This window comes from Ahaetulla prasina, chromosome 2, assembly GCF_028640845.1.
Source record: "Ahaetulla prasina isolate Xishuangbanna chromosome 2, ASM2864084v1, whole genome shotgun sequence".
NCBI classification, from domain to species: Eukaryota; Metazoa; Chordata; class Lepidosauria; order Squamata; family Colubridae; genus Ahaetulla; species Ahaetulla prasina.
The window spans coordinates 59,999,240-60,022,681 of record NC_080540.1 but is presented as its reverse complement, the minus strand read 5'-3'; the positions used below and the strand labels follow the sequence as shown (position 1 = coordinate 60,022,681).

Below are 23,442 nucleotides of genomic sequence, written 5' to 3'. Positions count from 1 at the left end.
TGAATACCTGAGTATTTGATGTAGAAGGGAATTTCTTATTTTACATTAACTCTGCATGTCTGATTCTTGATGTGTAACTGATAATGATCTAGTGTTCAAATAGCAGATAAGTGTAATCTCAGGTTATCCCATTGCAGGGGTGAAATGCTCCCTGTTCAGGCTGGATCAGCCGATCTGGTAGCAATGGTGGCGGGTGGTTCAGAGAACTGGTAGCAAAAATCCCTGCCCCGCTGCCCATGGCCACCCAATCACCCAGTTGCCTGCTTGCCGGTTCTTTTAAGAAATGCTTTTAAAAGGTAAAAAAAAGGCTCTGACATCACAGTTGAGCAGCGTGTATGCACAGCCAGCGAACTGATAGTAAACCAGTTCAGATTTTACCACTGCCCCATGGGCAGAGGGAACAGCCTGCAGACCCCATTTTCCACCTCACAGATGAATGTATTCATGTTCTTAAGACTGAAGGTATCTCATATGCAGAGATGACTAAAAGTAAAACTTAAAAGTACACCCTCTTGATTTTCATATCTGCATTTTGTTCTCACACATAGTAAGTGTCTCTCTTCCAAGAGACACAAAGGAAGAAGAGCAAATCTTTGAATCCATTGGGGGGGGATTCAAAGCTGATAGGAATGTATAATGTGGAGGGTGGTCGAATCACTCCCTAGCCCAGTTAACAAAATAAAAGTAAAACATTAGAATCAATGGACAATTCTACAGAAGAGCGGGACACTGGATTTCATTTTTGTTCTCAACAGCATTCTCATTATTTACCTCCCTGTTATTATATTACTGAACTGATGCCACAATGTTGAAGTCACATCTCGGAAATCAAAGCCAATAATTCCAGGACATTATTATACAACTACACTGAATATAAGGGGAGAAAAGTATTATACATAATACTAAATGTTGTTTATTTGGTACATGGCAGCCCATTTGAAACAATAATTCCTGATGGCACCACACCATGGAAGCTCATTAATCAGGAAGACTAGTAACTAACTTTTGAAAAAACAAAAAGCAACATTTTTATGCCCAGTGAAAAGTGGAGATCTTATAAAGAGGATGCAGTTATGATTAAACTGAACTAAAGAATATCTATCTGACCTGGCTGCCAGGTCTAGCAGTCTCTTGGGAGTTGCTATTCTAGTTCAGAGAGAGAAAAACCAGGTGTCCAGTCTTTCTTGTACCCAAAGCCCAAATGACTATGGAGGCACAGTGCCCAGCAATTAGATAGGTAGAGCATTTCCCCACCGGATTTGCCAAGCTGATAACTGAGCAAGTAACTACGCCCAGATCCGTCATCCTCAGACTCAGTTCTAGATTGTCTGGAAGGCAAGACTTCTCTTGAGAGAAGAAAAAAAACTGATCTCCCTAACCAAAACCATTAAGGACAACTCTAGATTAGGATTGAGATGCTACTAATACCATGAGGATACTTCTCTCAAAAATAGTTAATAAAGCATATTTATGCTGCAACAAGCAATGTATCAGCATAACCTCTATGTAAATTAGAGCTAGCTTCTTTGGAATAGAATAGGATAGGATAGGATAGGATAGGATAGGATAGGATAGGATAGGATAGGATAAAATAGAATAGAATAGAATAGAATAGAATAGAATAGATTTTTTTATTGACTAAGTGTGATTGGACACACAAGGAATTTGACTTGGTACATATGCTCTCAGTGTACATAAAAGAAAAGATACCTTCATCAAGGTACAACATTTACAACACTTTGCATACAGATATACCTATATCAAGGATAATACAGCATCTGTCAAGGTTCCAACTGATGAACCCAAGCAAAGCAAGCACCATCAAGACGGTCCATGCAAAACTTTATTGAGTACATCACTTCAGCATGTTTGAAGGCAAAACCAGATCTAGGTCTTTCCCATGCTAAGCCCCATAGGTAAAGTTCAGATACCTACACACACACACCCCAACTAGCTCAGGTCACATTTTCTAATACCATCTCTGGATATTGTTGTGGGAAAGTGTTTCTGGGTTTTGTAAACACCTGCCGAAATGATCTTGGTTCTCACTCCGACATCTCGATGTCTGACCCATGTTCTATCTCCCGCTCCCTCCCCCTCCCACCATAGTTTGTTGGCAAGCTGAGAAGCGATAGTAGTGGCAACAGCAAGATGTTTTTTGAAGCTTGATAGGATCTATGAAATATTCTATTTTGGGATAAGCAACAATACACAGAGCACAAAAATGAGAAATAGTAAGCCACAGAATACAAAGAGAAATACTACTAGTTTATATTAGCACCATTCATTATAGTTATTCATATTTTTTCTATCCTTGTAAATCATTTTGCTTCCCCCTCATGTATAAACAATACATTGCCTTTTGTTCTGTCTTATGCAAACATTATTCTGTGCTAAATTACCCTCAAAATTCAGGCTTCACATAAGACTGTTGCACAGCCTTTTTAGCATAATATGTGAAACAGTCCCATGATCAATACCCTGATAGAAAAAAATACTTGTGCTGTAGTTTGTGATGTGGCAATGCAGGAAAAAGTTATTTCATACTCCTGTAGAGAATTCTTATATAACACAGCCTTGAAATGAGATGAGAGAATGGAATTAAGGAAAAGAGAATGCAAGTATTAGATGTGGAATCCAGCCAGGATGTTAGTGCTCATATTCTAGTTTTAAGTGACAATATCTCTTGGCAATGAGTGATTAGGAGGTCCTGGCGCAGGTTTTGCTACATGAACCATGTAATGAAATACAGTGAGTATCCTCTTAGGAATGGTAACATTTACTTAAATCTTTCACCTTGGAATAGCACTTGGCTCATGATTGTATTTAAAAAAATGAGAAAGAGTTCTTTTAAAAGTTACTGTGTGTTTAAGTCTAAATAAACAAACAAACTCTGAGCACACCAGTAGCAGCTGGGCAGTGGACCACTTGATGTTAAGCTTCTTAGGTGTTGTCTTTCTATAGTGCTTAATTTCATTGAGCTGTAGCTGAAGATGAGATTAAAAGATGTGCACTTAATGCCAATCTACGCTTAAAATATAGTTGCAAAGCTAGAGGTAATGTCAACATTAATTAAATACTTCTTATAAAAAGTAGCCTATTGCTTCTTCACAAAATGATTTTAAGGAGTATAGGTAAGAAAAAAAATATCTACTGTGAACTCCACATGGCATCAGGAAGGGCATCCGGCCAATAAATGCTTAGCTCCATTCAGTTGCCCCATTCTTCCCTAAATTAAGAAATTACAGAGTAATAAAAAGTGAGGTATGTATTGAATATGCAGGAGGATGGGAACCGAGTATAAATTCCTGGAGCTCTTTAGTTCTCTCTCTATTCTCTCTTGAATAGGTTAAGACTCAAACGGCTCAGAGGAGGAGAAATGCATACTCTGACCTGCTTTCCTCTTTCCTCTTGGCTCTTTCTGATTATTTTAAAGTCCAGGATCAAACACAGATCAAACATTAGCATAACTCCTAACAGCTGGATCTGTCATAGTTGGTCTATGAGGGAGAGCAGTTTTCTGTTCTTTTGTCATTCAGATATAAGAATACAGGTAGTCCTCAACTTACAACCATTTGTTTAGTGATCATTCAAAGTTACAATGGCACTTTAAAAAGCAATTTATGACCATTGCACTTGCAACCTTAGGTCTAACACAATTAACAGATTAACAGAGTTGGAAGGGACCTAATAGTCTCTTCCATCTAGTCCAACCCCCTGCTCAAGCAGGAGACCCTACACCATTTCTGACAAATGGCAGTCCAATCTTTTCTTGAAAGTCTCAAGTGATGAAGCTCCCACAACTTCCGAAGGCAAGCTGTTCCACTGGTTGATTGTTCTCATTGTCAGAAAGTTCCTCCTCATTTTTAGGTTGAATCTCTCCTTGGACAGTTTCCATCCATTATTCCTTGTCTGGCCTTCAGGTGCTTTGGAAAACAGCTTGACCCCTTCTCTCTATGGCAGCCCCTCAAGTATTTGAAGACGGCTATCATGGTCCTTCTCTTCACTAGACTAGCCATGCGCAGTTCATGTAACCATTCTTCATATGTTTTAGTCTCCATTCCCCTAATCATCCTGGTTGCTCTCCTCTGCACTTTTTCTAGAGTCTCAACATCTTTTTTATAGTGTGGTGACCAAAACTGGATGCAGTACTCTAGGGGTGGTCTTACTATGGAAATATTCACACCAGAAGTATCCAATATTTGGAAGCATTCTACAACCCCCATGGAAACATTTAAGTTTTCCTGTCAGTGAATTCAATACACACCTCAATTACACAAGATAGCCTGCTTTCACATGTGGTTTTTGAAATTCAAGGCTTGATGACACATCTCTCCTTTCAACGGATGACTCAGCACAGTGCAAAATAACCCAGTTGGTTGCAAAAGCTTATACCTAACAGACAAGAAGTCCTTGAGACTGGGAATACGGGGGAGGTACAGGGTTTCGCCAGACAAAGCAAATATATGCTTTCCCACATCCGATTTGTTTATTATAACAATCTATCCCAGTGCACAAACCAGAAAACTTAGTTCATCTCTTCCTCAACGTCCCATTTTTATTTCGCATGAGAATTTCATTTGGATATATACTAGGGAAGTGAAGCTGAGTCTTTTTCATCATTGCCTAATAGTACATCTAAGAGTTTACTTCTAGGACCTTACTAGAAGCCACCCCCACTCCCATTAACCAACATAAAAAGAGCCTTTTTATATTTTCAATTTGTATTTTTTGTCAATATTCTCTTATTTCAAATGTGTATAACCCCTTTAGCCCCAGTTCTAGGTTACTGCAAACCACTTCTTAAACTTTATTGACCTAGATAGAATATTAGTTTCAGTCTAGGGTTAACACACACACACACACACATCTATGTGAAATAATCTAATTATTTTTCATCCAACCCCCTCCCAGGACAATGAAAAGCTACTCATATGTCTGGTGTGCTGGAAGCCATGAATTGATTACTGTAATAATAGCACATGAGTTATGTGCTTACAAAAGCCCAGTTGAAGTTTCTCATTTAGAACCACTTTTCATTCACTGTAAGATGATAAGCAGCGGGTTTCTAATAAATTTTTAAAAAGAAATCTATTGAATAATTCAATAAGTTGCATTAATTAAGAAAGTGAAATGTCACTGAGAAATAGAGTTAACTCAGATAAAGTGTTTCTCCTCTTCCGAATCATGGTTAGAAAGTTTATGAATAAGTCTAAAAAGGAACATACTTCCTTTTCCCCACATCTGATCAGTTTCGTGTATAATTTCCTGTTTAATTTATGCTGTCACAGTTGAACAAATTGCAGGTTGTTGGTTTCTCAGAGCACCAATACATATCCTTTCTCCTACCCATGAATTTCTAAATGAAAACCATTTCATAAACCATGCTCCGGTTTAATGATGGCTCCCTTGGCTACCTGAGACCAAAGAACGCTCCTTTTCTTCCATCAGAAAGTGTCTAATCAAGTTGGTTGTTTAATGTTTATTTCTGCATCTATCGACTTTCAAGCAATTTTTGCCCAAGGTGCTTTCAATGGAGACAGCTAGGTTCATACTATGATTTAATTATGGGGTGTTCAGTTTACTCTAGTGTCCTGGTTTTAAACAGTGTTTAGGTTCTTAAAGGCATCAGCCCAAACAAATCATTTTATTTTGCTCACTTTATGCATCTAGTCATTTATGTTGGACTTCAACTTCCATTGTTTCCATAGAGTGATCCATGGAAAAAGACTGTAGGAATGTTAGTCTAAACAATTGGAGGCCACCAGGTTGCTTGCCAATACTTTAATGGGATGTGTAAATCTAGGCAAGAGTGAGGAGGGTCTGATGCAACTACTAACCCTTCTGTAGTTTTGCTACAGTGCTATAATTTTTGTATTAACTATTTCTAAAGCCAACAGAATGTGTAGTATATGCAACAGTTTATATTTCTAATAGGAAGCAGATAGCTGAGTTTATCGAAGGAAAAACAGGCACAGAACATTTAGAAGTGTTCAAATCTGCATGACTGCAATATATTAGAAGCTTTTTAGGGAAGACAGTGGTTATATAACCTGCACATTCTTACCCCCCACCCCACCCCAGTGTGGGTTATAATCAATGGTGGGTTTCAAATTTTTTACTACTGTTTCTGTGGGCGTGGCTTGGTGGTATCTGTAAAATCTCCATTCCCTCTCCACTCCAGGGGAAGGATACTGTAAAATCTCCATTTCCTCCTGAGCTGGGACTTGGGAGGCAGAGAATAGATGGGGGTGGGGCCAGGCAGAATTTTTTCTACCGGGTCTCCGAACTACTCAAAATTTCTGCTAACGGTTCTCCAGAACTGGTCAGAACCTGCTGAAACCCACCTCTGGTTATAATGACACTGAAAAAAGTGACTTATGACTTTTTTTCACATTTGTGCCATTGCAGCATCCCCATAAGTCATGTGATCGAAATTCAGATGCTTGGCAAGTGGTTCACATTTATTACCATTGCAGTGTCCCAAGGTTCTACCATTTAAGACCTTCTGACAAGCAAAGGCAATGGGGAAGCCAGATTCACTGAACAACTGTGTTACAAGTTTAACAATTGAGTGATTCACTTAACTATGGCAAGGAAAGTCATAAAACGGGGGGGGGGGGATTTACTTAACAACTGCCTCACTCAGCAACATAAATTTTGGGTTCAATTATGGTTATAAGTCGATGACTACCTGAATACCAGTGGGGATTCAATTCTCCCAGACTGAAATCTTCATCAATGTATTGCTTTCATTTGAACACATATCACTTTCTAGTGCCAGACTAGAACCAGGCTGGACAGGTACCAACTAAGATGAAATGAAAGAAAAGAAGGCAGCCGGGAAGACAGCAAGACAGAAGGTCACCTTCTCATGTTGCCTGGCCAGAAAATCAGGTCAAGATTGGGCAGGATAATCTGATTAAGGAAACCTTGAATATGCTCACCCCTGTGTCCAACACACTCAATGGGCATCTCAAACGTGCCTGCTTAACATCATAGGTCACAGTTACCGTATTTTTCGGCGTATAAGATGCACCTTAGTTTTTGGGGAGGAAAATAGGGCTAAAAAATCTGCCTACCAGGTTTTCATCTGGCTAGCATCCTTTGTCTGGTCAGCTTCAGCACATTAGTTTGCTGGTTTTGAGCACACGTGCACGCTTTTTATCCCCTGCTGGGGGATTAAAAAAACCTTCTAAAGCACAGCTGAGGGTTGGAAGGAGCAGGCAAAGAATGGCTCCACTCGCTAGTGCCTCATTAAGGCTGAAAAAAAAGCTTCATTTGGAGTATAAGACGCACCCAAATTTTCAGCCTCTTTTAGAAGGGAGAGTACTTCTTATACTCTGAAAAATACGGTACATCATCACATTAAACTAACATTCTGACTTTGGAAAAACAATATGAATGAATTGTATGTATATAAAGGCAGCCATTTTATTAACATTTTATTCTTCCTTTTGTGCAAATTGGTAAAATAATCAAATAAAGATAAAGTAGCCAGAAAGCATAACAAAATTCAGACATAAAAACAAATTAGGATCATATTGCTGCTTCAGCTCTTGTCTAACGGCCAAAGCTGGTGAAGTAGGAATCAGTGACTTCTAGTTTATAAAGGACCAGTACTACTACAGCCAAGTATCCTTTAACATGGAAAAGTAGGAGAAAGAAATTTAAGAGTTTAAACATAAGGGCATAGATATATATGCACTGCACTGCAGCAGGCAGTCAACTCTTTTTAGAGCTTCATTCTTCTTGCAATAAAAATCCTAAACTTCCCAAGTCATATTCGGAAATTCTCTACCAAGTATAACGAAAACCTGAATTAATATTTATCCAGAGATTTGTAATTTATTGCATAGCTCAATGGGAAACTTGGCAGTTAATGCTTAATGGTGGCTATGAAACTGATATGTATGTATGGTGGGGATGGTGTGGCTTGATGGGCGTGGCAGGGGAAGGATACTGTAAAATCTCCATTCCCACCCCACTCCTAGGGAAGGTTACTGCAAAAATCCCTATTTCCTCCCAATCAGCTGGGACGCGGGAGGCAGAGAATAGATGGGGGCAGGGGCAGTCAAAATTTTTACTACTGGTTTTCTGAACTAATAAAAATTTCCACTCCAGTTCTCCAGAACTGGTCAGAACCTGCTGAAACCCACCTCTGGTATGTACCATGTTTCCCAGAAAATAAGACTCTGTCATGTTTGTTTGTTTTGCTACCAAAAAAGGCACCAAGTATTATGTTCGGGTGGGGGGATGTCATCCACTGACTCACCTCACTTGCGCGTGTCGCCCCCAGCCTCCTTTTCACTGTCAGAGGCCTTCAGGAACTTCTTCAACTGGATAGTTGCAGCCATGCCTCGCACACCTTAGCCCATGCCTTGACACCTTGTGTGCCTTGCACACAAACTCCTGTTAATCCAGAGCTCTGTTATTGGCTATGGAGGCCTTGAGGAAAGCCTTGCTGGCTACAGAAGAAATGGGCCAAGGTGTGTAAGACCTGGCTGCAACTATTTGAAGGTAAGTAGTAGTGCAGCTCCATCCCCGCATTCCCCCGCCATAGCTTAACTTTTACCCATGCACTCTGGAGTGGGGGTGGTGGTCTTAAATTAGGGCTTATTTTGGGTGTGGATGTGTAAAAATCAAGCTAGGACTTACTTTCTGAGTAGGTCATATTTCGGGGGAACACATTATGTATGTGTTTGTTTATATATTTATTTATTTTATTCATTTATTCAATTTCTACAGCCTATATCATCTCATATTTGAACATTAATCTAAACTCTTCCACCAAGCCTCTTTTTTCTGCTTAGGTAAAGGGAAAGATAAGTGGGAAGAAATGGGGAAAGTACACCTGCACAGTATTGTTCACAATTTCCTTTATTAAGCTAAAATTCATAGCTTATTGTTTCCTCTATTCTTACAAAAGAGATTACAAATTACATTGAGAAATAGCAGAGGTGCCTGGGGGAGAAGCAGAAAAGTTATAATGGTGGTTGAACTATAGGACAGAAACACTGTGCCTTCTTTATGTGTGTTGCATGTAAAAAGGAAGGGAGGAGTCAATCATGTGGCCATTGGGGCAAACATCTTGACTTTAGTTTTCTATTCTCCCAATCCCTGGAGAACCAGAAGAAGAGAGAAGTGGTTTCTGTGAATAAAAGGAACATTGGAAAAGGTGAAATATATTTTTTAAAAGTTTCTACTAGATTCTGAAGCAGCAATAGATTCCAAGGAATAAAGACATAAGGCAGTTTAAAAAAATAGAACAGTATATTAGAAAAACTGAAATTGAAAAGCTACTGTCAAGTCTGAAGCATGCATGCAACCGTTATCGCTTCTCAGCTTGCCAAAGAACCAAGGGTGGGGGGAGGGAAGGGTGAGATGGAATGCAGGCTCCAGATTTCAAGAAGACGAGCTGTGAGAGCCAAGGACACTCTAGTAGGTATTCGCCAAGACCAGATACTTTTTCTCATAACAATATACACTCCATTGGACAACATGACTTGTGCTAATAGGGGGGAGGGAGAAATCTATACTGTCATTATGTGGGTTTGCACAGGAATTAGGTAGAGTTGGTTTTGCCTTCAGCAGTGCGGAAATGATGTACTCAATAAAGTTTTGCATTCAGAGATTGGAAGGTCTCGAGCATGCTTGCTTTGGTTGGGTCCATCAGTTAGAACATTGACTGCTATGTCAGTGGTATCCTGTGTTACTTACCAGCCTTCCAAGATGCAAGACTGGCTGGAGATTTAAGTCAAGGATCTTTTAGAAAGAAGAATATCCTACTCTTAGAAACCCAAGAATAGTACCGTGCATCTCGTGCTATTGATTATTTTTACATAAATACATTAAAACTAAAAGGGAAAAATCAAGCAAAAACAATGCAAATATCTTCTTCAAACTGCAGCTATCTTTGGAGCATATGCTATAAATAAAGAAATATAACTGGACTCCAGTTACCTTGGAGTCTGATTATAAGGAAATATATATTTAATAATATAGTCAGAAGATTATTAGTTGATACAAATGATTCTTTCTGTGAATGAAAAAAGAAAGATTACTTTTCAAGATCATCATTATAAATAAATAAATTGTATTCTACTTAATATCAATTAAATTATCCTGGTTATTTTAATTTGTTTACTCAATAGATTAAATGAGATTACTAGATTAAATTAATTGAAGATATAATCTTGTAATCCTTAAAGAAGCATTTAAGGATTCATTGGCTGCATAAGAATTTGTCTTCTAAAGTATAGCATGTAAATATTCCTGGGCAAAATTTGAATATATTACTTTATTTTTTGCAAAAGAACATTTTAAAAGGGCTTGAAGGCTGCTCAATGTTAACTTCACTGAAGATAAATTTTGTCCAAGTAATTTCACTCAGGGCTATGCTCAAGTCAAGGTAAGTGAACCTAGAGTCAATTTGCTCAGTCCCTTGGTTAATCATCAGAATGTTTAGAAAAGTTATAAATGCTCACTTAATTTAATTAATATACAGGCAACAATGCCTCTCCCTTCGAATGTCAGTGATGATGAAATGGCTTTCACAGCTTTACTTTCTTTAAGTAACTCTTTTGTCCTCAGTGAGAGCTTTCATCATTAACGTGTGCGATTTATTGTCAAAAAATATGATGATGGCTTTAAAAGAGGATTAAATGAATTGACAAAGGAGAGGTCTGTCAAGGGCCATTAGTTCTGAAAATGCACTGTTACCTCTGAGTTGGGAATAGCATCTAGAGCCACAGTGGTGGAAAAGAATTACATTTCCGTCCAACAGAATCATCTAGTTGGACATTGTGCATAGCAAATGCTGGAGTACATGGTCCTTGGACTGATGCAACAAAATTATCCCATGTTCTTTCAAAACATCTAGCACAAATTCTTTCCACATAAAGATTATTTATATTGCTTGGCACTTGATATACAACTGCTATGTTTCATTCATGCATTCATTTCCTACAAACCCTCATCATGACATTGTGGTTATATTACAGTGTCTTCTTTTTATCAAAGGTTTTTAAAATTTGTTTCTTAGTTGTCAATTTTTTTCCAAAGCATTCTTTATTTCAAAGAATGGGCTGCATATTATCAGTTGATTTACCTTTCTCCATGCAGATAACTTTGTTATATCTGTTAGTATGGACTGAAAATGAGATACACTCAATTTGGCATTGAGACACATCTAGAGGCTGGGGAGAGAGAATTGTTGAAGTGTACAGGAATTCATTTTCTCTCCACTTGTAACCCATAATAAGCACTCAGGACAACTTGTTTGGGATTCTAAAAGTGTCTTGCTCAATTTGTTATTCATGAGTCTTCCCACCTGAACTGATGGCAATACTCTACAGCTGAAGATCCCTAAATGCTAGTTCTGGGAGACTTCAACATACAGGCCCAAAGTGGCCTGGTTAAAATAACTTAGGATTTCACAGGACAAACACAGATCTTTCCCAACTTCTTGCCAGCTGACATGAATAGCTGCCTTCACTTTTTGGTTTTTGCTCTTTAGTTTTGATTTAGGCATAAGTCATTTTTCTCTATAGAGTAGATGGGAACTATTGAGAGAGTCTGTCAAATAGGCTTATGTAGAAGGACAGTCCAGTAGAAATACAGATCATTTTAAATGCAGAAAGGGTCAACATGATGGCTCCTGTGCCCACTTTGTAGAGAACATTCAACTTTCTGGTAATTATTCAAATTGAAACCAATGAAGAAAGATGGGTGCTGACTGAAACACAGGTGGAGGTAATTTAATCCTAGCAATAGTTCATTATCAAGCCAATTCAGCGCTGACACTGGAGGGGAAAAAAACCTACAGTTCATCTTTCTCGTTGTGTCATCCTAAATTAGCATAGTTTTTCCAAGAGGTTTAGATTTCTTGGGGTCTAGTCAGACAGGTGATTTAGCAGAATCCTCAGTAGATCACTATGCTGTGTTTGAACAAAATTTGGAGGGGGAAAAACATTCTAAGCATTTATAATTACTTAGATTCTGCAGCTTTATCGAGTCAGTTGTTCTGTGCAGAGAATACTTTGTTTGGATTCTTTTGAATGAATTTTATTCTATAAGGTATGATGATATGCATAGGCATCTGTTCAACACTTGCTCCTAAGGGTTTATTACAAGTAAGAAGGTCAGCTGGATTTAATTATAAATTATAATTCCTCTTTACAAGAAGGAACTCTCAAACCCAGTAAAGTAATTCATAATGAGACCACTCCTGAGAAAACCATAATTATACCCAGAAGATTTACATAATAACTGCAAAAGTGTACCTAAAATAACTTTCTTAGACAGTGTCCCATTTGAAAACTGATCAACCCCAAGCATTTTTAAATGAAATGGATGTTTAGATTCATTTCCATCAGAATTTAGAACTGAAAATGGCACTGAAACAGATTTGATTACCATGTGGGACAATCCTTTCTAAGAGAAAGTTGGGGAATGCAACTCAAGTGACTCTACTTACTTCTCGGAGGCTTCCAACACTATTATTATTACCATACCATTATTTCAATACCTTAATCTTTTGCACCACAATGATAAGGCTAAAAACTTCCCACCTGAAACTTATAAATTAATTTCCCTCTAAAAATACATTATTTGGAAAAGCTGTTTGAAAAACTGAGCCCCACTTTTTTTTAACAACAAAAATGTCTAACAAAACTTAGAAGAAAATAGTGAAAAAATGGTTACCTGCTGCTGGCCCCATATACACATTGGAATCATTGCTGTCTCCACCTTCTTCCCATAAATACTGAGACTGGAGGACCTTGGAGTCTTCCTTTTCGTCACTGAAAAAGCCTGAACCAGGTGAGACTTGCAGGGCACCCGGACCAAAATCGGACTCCGATAATTCTAGGTTGGTCTGTTCACTGGAATCCAGAGACTTAAAGTGGGACAATTTTATGAAGTCTGACAAAGAAGTTGAGCTCAGACCTTCTGTACCAGAATCTTCTGACATAGCTAGGCAAATGCATAGGCAACCTGTTAAAAAAGAACCACACCAGTTTTAGTTTGGGTGAACCTAGAAAGAAAAAGAAAAAAAAGCATTGTAGGGCCTCAAAAACAGCTTCATATGTAGAAGCTATAAAATATCAGGCTGTGGAAAACTTTTTTAAAATTATTTTTATATTACTATGTCCCCAAGGTAAATGCACAATAATGATGATGGATAGGCTATCTGGGAAACAATCATTCTCAAGTGGAAAAAGCTGAGAAAAAAATAATATATTGCTACCATGGAATCAATTTGAAGAGCTTTAAACAATGCACAAACCCAGGCAGCCCTGCATATGTGTATATTGAAATATCCATTTGCTCTCAAAAGGTTTCAAACAGAGGTGGGTTTCAGTATGTTCTGACCAGTTCTGGAGAACTGGTAGCAGAAATTTTGAGTAGTTCGGAGAACCGATAGTAAAAATTCTGACCGCCCCCCCCAACTATTCTCTGCCTCCCAAGTCCCAGCTGATGGGGAGGAAATGGGGATTTTGCAGTAACTTTCCCCTGGAGTGGGGAGGGAATGGAGTTTTTATAGTATCCTTCCCCTGCCATGCCCACCAAGCCATGCCACGCCCACTAAGTCACACCCACAGAACCGGTAGTAAAAAATTTTTGAAACCCACCACTGGTTTCAAAGAAATATTAAAATGCTACCCATAGGTGCATGGGTTTCTGGCTGTGTGCATGGATGTAACCACATATATTCAGAAGTATTTATGACAATATTTGTATCTTTCTAATTCCTATTGAACATGGAAAATTAAACAGTATCAAAGTCATAGTCACATTGCTCCTTAAAAGGGACATATTATTGTCAACTTAATTTCAAAGATTGTCTCTTATAAATCTATACTTTTTCCTGAGACTAAAGTTTTCCTATGTTGGTGGGAAAGTCAGTATGTTTAGTCACTATATCAGTGCAACTTCTAAAACCCAGTTTTTCTTTCCAAGATCATCCTCAATTATTACACTGTCAGTTAACAGTCCACCATTCATTACTATTTCCAAATATTCTACAGACAGACCTTTCATTAATTTAGGACTGTAATTCACTGTAAAAGAGCCACCCTTGAAAGCATTTTCCTCGACTTGAAAGGCCAAGTTTCCATAGATAAAGAATGCATGTAACTCCCTTTGCTGGCTGAGTCAGATAGATAATGGATGGTGTATACTATGCAACACTAGGAATTACAGCCTGACTCATTAGACACAGCATTGTTATCCAATATCTTAAAACCCTATATTTTGTTTTGCTGAATAAATTCTCCTTTTTAAAAAAAATTAAACCAGCAGGGGTATTGGTAACCAGAGCAATCTAGATTTAGATCTAGATTTAGTGGACTAGATTTAGCTGTATATGTAGTCAGTGTGGAATCAGAAAAAGAATCAATAAAGGAATCAGGTGTCCAGTAATTCTGGACCCCCGAATAGTAAGAAGGTGTTCATTTAACTAATGTTTATCTGGAAGAGAGTTTCCACAACTGAGTCAATATTATTTTTGGAAACCTTTATTGCTCCATGTTCTGCTGCTTCTTCTCCCACTCCAATCATGTATCTCATCTTAGATCAATAAAACAAAATTAGCCAGAAGGAGAATAGCTTAGACAAAGCAAAGCCTTGCGAAAGCAGAAGTATGACAGAGGCAAAGAACCCTGAAAGAAAAATCACTGCAGAATAAAGCAGCCGACCAAGACATCTCTGGCCATCCCAGGGGATAGCAAACTTCGTCAAGTATTATTTGCACATGGCTGAGTCAGTAAGGCACTAGGATCAAAACATTTCCAAATATGCTTGATTACAGAACATATCTTTGCAGGTCAGATTATATTTTGCTTCAGTACACCTCTTACTTGGTCTGCAAGGAAGCTACAAAAAGAAAAGGGGTGAGGGGGTGGGGGTGGCAGAACTGTGTCTAGGATTGTTTTTATCCTCACATAGCAGCTGTCACTCTGCTATTATTAGCACCTCAGTATAGCAGCATCCAGAAAACCCTGGAAGCAAGGAATAAAAACATTGGGCTAGGATTATAAACACACATGCAAGCTCATAAGCATATTGGCTATAACCAAAGACACTAATCCTATCTGCCTGAATAATGGAAGGGCATGCTAGGATCCTTTGATTTTCAAATTCAGTAATACCAGTAGCCATTTCCAATGACCTTCAAGTAAAAATGGAGTGCAGTGGACCCAAACAGCTATAAGTGGCTACACAATGCCCATATAATTGGACTTGAGCCATGGGAAGGACAATCCCCAGAACTACTTGTTTATATTATCCTAGTCCTGATACTAGTATCTAATCTAGTCTGGAAGACATGAGTTAAGCTCAGGTCTTAGGGACACCACAGAGATATCTGCATAGTTTTCTGGACAGTTGTACGTGGCTGTTACCATCTTCCCAAATGTTTGTTCAACTTCCAAGGCCAACCTACAGCCCTGGGTTTTCTGGGAGTATCCTATGCAAATACTAACCAGGAATAACCCTGCTTGGCTTTTCATCCTCCAGCAACTGCCATCTGATGAAGACACATATATTGGTTCACTATTAGTTCTGTTGCATAGTTTCATGAGATGCAAAGATGAGTCATTGTTATTCCAAACAAAAGCACAAAAAAATAAATTCTATTACTGTTCATACACAATAAGAAAAAAGTTGTCATATGGGACACAAACCTAAGACAAATCTCAGACCCTTGATGCATATTTTTATATGGTAAATAATAGACTTGAAGAAATTATCAGTCTTTCCATTTTTTTTAAAGTATTACCATTTTAAATACAAACCACCAAGAGTTATTGTGATGGAATATACAGTAAATGTAATAAACCAGCAATTAAATATTAATTCCAACCTAAGTTCCTAAGAAGCTAACAGCAGAATTCATCTTTTACAATCTGTACCTTTACTGCATGAAGCAGAATGAATAGTTGTCTTGAACTGAAGGATAAACAGTGATTCTCTATTTTCTATTCTAATCAGATTTGATTTACATCAGATTAGATATAGTTCTATTTCCAGTGAAGCACTGAATATATTTTACTCCTGTTGACCCTGATAAAGTTGACTTCTTGACAAGCATATTGAGAATTGCAATTCTAGGTCAAGAAGTAGTAGGAGAGGGCTTATGAAACTTCTGGGTGTAAGTTTAGAAAAGTTTTGTATGGTTTTATTTTATTAATTATTTTATTATTTATCATTAGCATCTCAACCTACTTTAGAAACATGATTACATGAAGGAACAAATTGCAGACTTGACCTCAAGAATCTCTGTTTACATTTAAACAGATCCCCAGGGACCACTTCAGATCTATTTGTCACTCCTTCTTTATTTGCCTGCCTTATGGAAAGGTCTAAAGTTGAATTAAACCCCAGACGCTTGTGATGAACTTGGCCTGCAGGAAAACTAATCCCATTAGTGCAGGAGATCAGGTCTCAGCAGTTTATTTACCCTCATTTAATACTGAACTGTCTACCTAGTTTAAACTCCTTAAGATGCATGATCCTATTTACCAAGCAGACTACCACTGTATCTTGCTTAGATAAAATTACACTAATGAAAATACAAAAGGGAATGATTGCAGAAGGACTGCATACACATTTAGCACAGGTTTCAATCTGGAGTTTAATTCAAATATAGATTTATCTCTAGGTATTACAAGAGGTGGGGAAGGTTGGTATCAGAGAAAAATATGTATAATCATTCAACTTTGCTTTTGTAAAACGCAAAAGTCTTTGAGTCTGAATTGGAGCATGAACCAGGTAAAAGTAAATAAAGCAAAATATAAATGCATAAATCTAATTGGACTATCCCAAAAGGGTGCTTCGTACACCAGCAATGGAATCTGATAATAACAATTTAGCCACACAGCTCAAACTCCTCACAAAGGATGCTATGGGAAAGGAGTACATATGTGACTTAACTGCCTTTCATCTATTTAGAAGTCATAGCAAGATTCTGACAAGGAAACTTTATTACTGCTTTAGCAATTGTGGAAACGGCTCACAGAATTCAGCTGGGAAAGTGGGTGCAGGCGAGGTCAGTTCCCTCTGCAAAATAAGAATTGGGGAATAGAGAGGAAATCAAAATTCCACCAATGGGGGCAAGAAGATGGATATCAAAGAAAGGGAGGCTTGTTCCTCAGGCTAACAGCTGTGAGGGGGGGAGAGCCCGTTCTAAGAGGACGGCAGATGCAAGGGTCTCTCCCAAGCAAGGAAATAGTAAGAGAGCAAAGAACAAAACTCCCAAGGAAATACTAGCCCGGCTGTGGAGCCAAAAAGAAGGTCTGTCTGAAGGAACCACCTGTCAGATGGATCAAGTCAGGAGGCTTAAGACTGGAGTCATGTCAGGAGCTGGACTAGCTGAGGGCAAGGGAAAGCTCAACCCAGGAATCTATCAAATGCCTGAGGGAAGAGAGAATCAGCAGAGGTTGATTAAAATCTGCAGAAGGAATGCTTGTAAGATTTATAGTCAGAGTCTAGAAATGCTATGTGAGCACCACAACTCCTTGGAAAAGCCCTCTGCATCATCAAGCATAAATGCTTTGTGCTGAGCAAAAGAGCAGCCTGAAAAATAAGAGTTTAATTTGCTAGTACTTCCTAATGATTATTGGCTTCCTAGGTTTACCATCGAAGAAAGCAAAAAAACAAACAAACCAGGGAACTAAAAAAACCGGTTTTCGGGAAGTCCTTGATTTACAACCATTCATTTAGTGGCCATTCAAAGTTACAACAGCACTGAATAAAGGCATCTACGACCATTTTTCACACTGATAACCGTTGTAGCATCCCTGCAGTCATGTGATCAAAATTCGGAGGCTTGGCCACTGGGATGTATTTGTAGTGTCCTGGGATCATGTAATCACCTTTTGCAACCTTCTGACAATCAAAGTCCATGGGGAAGCCAGATTCATTAACAACTGCAGGGATTCATTTAATGACTACAGCAAAAAAGCTTGTAAAATGGGGCAAAACTCACTTAAGAACTTTCTCAAATAGCAACAGAAACGCTGGGCACAATTGTGGTCGTTAGATCGAAGACTACCTCTGTGAGCTTCCTAACACTACAAGAGGTAGTTTGTGGCCTGATGGAACGGCAAAAGAGGTCAGTAAAACTATGTGAAGCCCCTGATCTCTTGGTTGTCTGCTTTTGGGTTGGATGGAGCATACTTATGAGACTACCAACATAGGTATCTTGCATAAAATCCATTAAAATATGAAAGTCCTATCCCTGTTCTCATGCTTTCAGGACAGGGAAACTGGTAAAAAAGACAGAAGAGCAGAGAAATTATTATAGCACAAACCGAGTGTTAAATGAATATATTGGTACATATTGGTACAAGACACATGCTCATGAGAACATTTGTGTTTGAGGAAGTAAACAAAGGGCCACTGGTCAATTCTGTTCCCCCTGTGTGTTTTATAGGAATAAAGAAATATAGAAAGTCCCCATCGTCGCCCTCTGAAGAACTACATTTCTCTCCCACATCTTTCTGTTTAAGTGGAACTATCTCTGTGTGGGGAGGGGGGGAATAACAAAAAGGAAATAAAGCATGATGACAGTTGATTAAAATTAGCAACATCATCTGGTTGTCCCATGAATTAGGGAAGGAATTGAACACACACTTTAAAAGGTATGAAGGGAAGCAGCCTTCGTGTTTTTGTCTGAATTTTGTCCTGTTCAGTTGGAAGTTTAAAAAAATAAAATCTAGGAAAGGAAAGGAAATGTATCAAGAGCCCAGAGTTTACTGTAAATCAGGGGTCTCCAATCTTGGCAACTTTAAGCCTGACGGACTTCAACTCCCAGAGTTCCTCAGCCAGCAAAGCTGGCTGAGGAATTCTGGAAGTTGAAGTCCGCCAGGCTTAAAGTTGCCAAGGTTGGAGATCCCTGCTGTAAATGAATATAATCAGCTTAATTCTTTGCATTTTTCTAGCTTTATGGCATTTCATGATGTTGAAACATCTTATCCAGAAGAAAGAAGTAAGACTGGGGTAAGACGGTTTCTTTCCATGGCAGCCCATTTCTCTTCCCTCCAACTTAAAACTAAGAGACTTCCCTTTGCATATCCAAGCACCCACCTAGCTGAAACTGTTTAAAATAAGGAGCTGGATCAAAAATGGCCATTTACTAATAATTCTTTGTCTGCCATGGAAAATTAAGACAAACTACTGAAAACACCTACAAGAGTCTCCCTTTCCATACGGGACATATACTGCTGTTAGGAAAAGACAGGCAAAAACTGAGTTTACAAATCACACTAAATAAAGCATAAGGTTTTTAAACAATGGTTTATCAGCTCTAATTCTGGGAAAAAAAGAATGAAAGAGAAGGGATGGTGAGCAGCAAATGGATGGATTTAGTTATAGAAGTGACAAGTGCACCATAGGAAGTCCTGAAAGACCAAGTTAGGAATACATCATTATGGAGAAACTATATGTGGTCACTTGCAGTCAGAGATGACTTAATGGCACATAACCAATCAAATCAACTTGCCAGTTAAATAACAATTGTACATAATATGCTATGTTAAAACCAAACAAAATTGCTTTGTCATTGCTACCCAGGATAAATTATTTTTGAAGAACATATCAGAAGATGAAAACACTGGAGATTCTCTGTTACTTACAGAGTCACATTACTGGCTATTGTTGTTATTAATCTTAAAACAAGTTCTTAACTTTAAGACCATTGCCTCCATTAAGGCTCAGAGAATAGAAGAATGCAGAAATCCTGGTCAATGAATTGGGATTCCTGGCAAAATGACCTCCTTAAGAACTGGTAATTTTAGAAAAAACTTGAAAACTGTTACAAGCATAACACACGCTTGGTTAATCAGACTGCTGAAAATACATCTGTAATTGTTTGACCTGTATCTACCATCTGGAAATAAACCTGGCTTTGTCCTCCTGAACTTCCCAGAATCCTTAAAATGTAAGGGTTGGAAGGATATCATAGAACTTAGGTTGAATCTCGCCTATGCTCTAACTGCATCTTTCTGTGACTTTCTTGAACTGCCTGTATTGTTTCCTCTCAAATTTCGAGATTGAAGAGACTAGGTTAGTCTCTTATTACATAATGCAAGACTGCTTGAGTTCAATGGTAACATCCATAACCAGACTCCTCTTTCTCTTATCCAGAATCTGAGAACAGAGCATTTGTTATGGTTGACTGCTATTAGGCAGCAAGCAATAGTGACACAAAACTGATACAAATCCCAACATTACATACTAATGCTCAAATATCACTTGCCCCACTTGTTCCTCCAGTTACGGCCATGTGTGGACTCAGGCACAGTTACTAGACAATTTGGTTATGGGACAGTTTAGAAAAGAGAAAATGGTAGATTTACATGTTGCATCAAACTTTAATATGGTTTGTTTAATTTTGGTTTAATATATAATATAGGTTGCAAATTGGAATTTATGGTTTAGTGTAATGCGTGAATCCAATCATCTTGGCTTATTTGAGAAACCATAGACTAAGATGCAGTGCAATGTATCAGTCTAACCAGAGTACTATGTGCATCAAAACAATGTGAGGAGATTTCAATTGGTTTTGAAAAAGCTGCCTGGCACAGTGGCACAAAGCCCATTACATACAAAGGAAAAGTCTTTTCACAAAAAGCACAATCAACGCATGGGATCCATTGCCCTATAACACTGGGATTGCTTTTGTTGTGTCTTGTCCGCTCTCACCGCAGCCGGGGTCTGCTTATCTGCTCCCGAACACGGAGGAATGTATGCCTCCCGGCCCCAGTCCTGGCTCCATGCCCAGACAAGCTGCAGAGGAGGGGGCACCTCCTGGTCCCAGTCCTGGCTCCATGCCCAAGCAGGCTGCAGAGGAGGGAGCACCCCCCGGCCCCAGCCCTGGCTCCATGCCCAGGCAAACGGAGCAGCTAGACCCCTCCCCCTCCTCCACAGCATGTGAGCCTGAGGAAAGTTTACTTCCAACAGCTGATTGGAGTGACCCTCGCATCAGAAGATTGGATAGGCGGAGGCAACAGAAGGAAGGGAGGGGCAGGCCTTAATGAGTGCTGAGTCATGGAGCCACACCCCATGGCCTATATAAAGGATCTGCTTTCTGGCAGTCTCTGAGTCAGGCAAAGTCGAACTTATCTTGCTGAAGTCACTTACTGGTCTCCTGCCTGTTCTGAGGACTTTGCTAGGACTTTGGGCAGAGCTGCAGAGGCAAGCCTGATTCGGATTTCCCTGACCCGGCCATCAGCGGAGGAGTGGGACATGACAGCTTTTGAAAGTGTTAGGTGACATTGTGAAGGTTGTTTGTCAAGTTTGATTAGAAGTAATACCAGACAATATCTCAGTGGTACAATGCCTCTACTTAACATTCAAGATATCTATCAGAAAATATTTGCAATACCCATCAGCATCTTCAGAAAACTGGAATGACATCTAAATGTCACATGCACCGTGATGTAATTACACAAATGCTGCAACTTACATACTCATGTAAGACAACCTAACATACGGGCATAAAAGTAGTGCTCCCATGATGAGGTCCCTGTGGTCACTCAGTCTACTGGACACCCATGGCCCAGCCGCAGTACCTCAAGCTATTCTCTGCAGGCAGATTTTTATCCTGATCAGATAAAACTGTTCTTGTTCTTTTACTGCCAAATGGATGAAAAACTGACCCAGAATTAGTGCTAAAAACAAATGATTTTCCAACCCACTGTTGCTGTTCCTCTGCTATTATCTCTTTGCTTTTGTATAGAAAGAGAGCAGAGGCGGGAAGAGATTCATTTCAATCCCTGCTTTAGAGCTGACAAGAAGGCACACAGAATATCGGAGCAATAAAAGAGAAGGTTTGGTTGGATGAAAACAGCTTACAACACCCTCTTCCCTAGAGGCTAAGATGACATTCCACGGAAAAACCATTTTTATTACAAGGATATTGAGGACATATTGGAATATGTTGGGCAGTCTTTTCCCATTAATACTTTTCACAGCACATTGCAATTTCACTCTCTCAAATCTGTGACTCAGCACAAACTTTCCACTCCATAATTTGCTACCTTCCTTTCTGCAGTCAAAGCAGAAGCATAGAAAATTATTTGTCTTGACAGAGAAATTGTATGGGGTGGATAAATATATGCTTGTATCATTCTTGCAACAGTGCCGGTGCTCCTTTTGGGGGAACCTGCACACTTGCAAGCAACAGGGTAAAAGAGTAGCGATCATAGCATCCATAGGGGACTCCTCCCAAATTTAAAGCAAGATGGACCGATGTCAATGACTTTCCTTGTGCACACAAAGAAAGCTCCGGTGCCACACAGAACTCTTCTGTCTGTTCCTGCAGGATTATTGCGAAGCATCTCCATCTTGTGCTTCTCTTGCACCCCTTTCTCCGCCTCCTTCCTTTTGCTGACTGTCTCTTATTTAATGGTAAAACATTCTGAATGCAGAATAAGGAAGCCCAGCAGAGCAATCAGTTCTAATTAGGACTGCAGAAAACATAGGTGAAAGGCCAGCATTCTTCTGATATAGTCCAAGCAGGGAAAGAGGACTCCCCACAGAGATATTAGCACACCCTCATTCCCAAGAGCCCTAAATATTTTCTGAGCTTGTAACCAAGAGGGGAAGCAAATGCTAGTTAATGATTCAGGATGTAGCAGAGGGGATAATCACGCAGAGGCTTGTAGAAAACTCACAAGACTATAAAATACGCTAGAATTATCTGTAGAAAGGAAGGAAGGGCATTTAGAGGAATGTCCACCCAACTCTGTCCACCTGTATAGATGAAAGTTACTATGATGTGTCCAATTTTTTTTTCAACTATGAGCTCCGCACATATGCAACTCACCTCCTTTAAATGTAGGATTATTTTTTTCTTATTAATTGATGAAATCTTAGGAATCTAATGAGGATGAGAGCAAGGAGGAAGAGACAGTGCCAACATCAGCCCCTGATCTTTAGAAAAGTAAGAAGAACTTCACAAGAATGCTCAACAAAATTGTCTCAAGATGACTTTGAAAGGCCACTTGCTGTAATGCCACCAGGAAAGACCTCTGGCAGCAGAGGAGAAGAAATGAAGACCGAATGGGTAGAATAGACAGATCAACCAGTCACCTAACGAAAGAAATCTGTGGAGATCAACATTAGTCCCAGTGCATCTCAAATTGCAAACAGAGTCTTTCTGGGTCATTACACCTGCTGGTTTGCTGCCAGTCAATATTGGAAAGAGCTCTAAAGTAGCAACTTCTAGCCTGACAGCTCAGCTGGACGGCAGCATCTAGCTGAGCTAAGCAATTTTGTTTAATCCCAGGAAATCCCAGGGCTGCAGACTAAACCAAGAAGTCCAAAAAAAAACATTCTGAAGGGCTGGCAAACTACAAGACCTTAGTTATAGGGCATCATGAAGTTGCTATTTTTCCATTCAGGTTCCCTATTGATCTATAAATCCTACAGTAGCTT

The 23,442-nt window shown here is 39.1% G+C and overlaps 1 protein-coding gene across 1 annotated transcript in view; it reads right to left on the bottom strand.

The window, feature by feature from the left end:
• Positions 1-23,442, bottom strand: part of PODXL2 (podocalyxin like 2) — a 48,967-nt gene that overhangs the window by 15,874 nt on the left and 9,651 nt on the right. Inside the window, exon 2 of the mRNA XM_058171588.1 lies at positions 12,706-12,996. Coding sequence (XP_058027571.1) covers positions 12,706-12,996 — 291 coding nt within the window. The remainder of the gene's footprint in view (positions 1-12,705; positions 12,997-23,442) is intronic.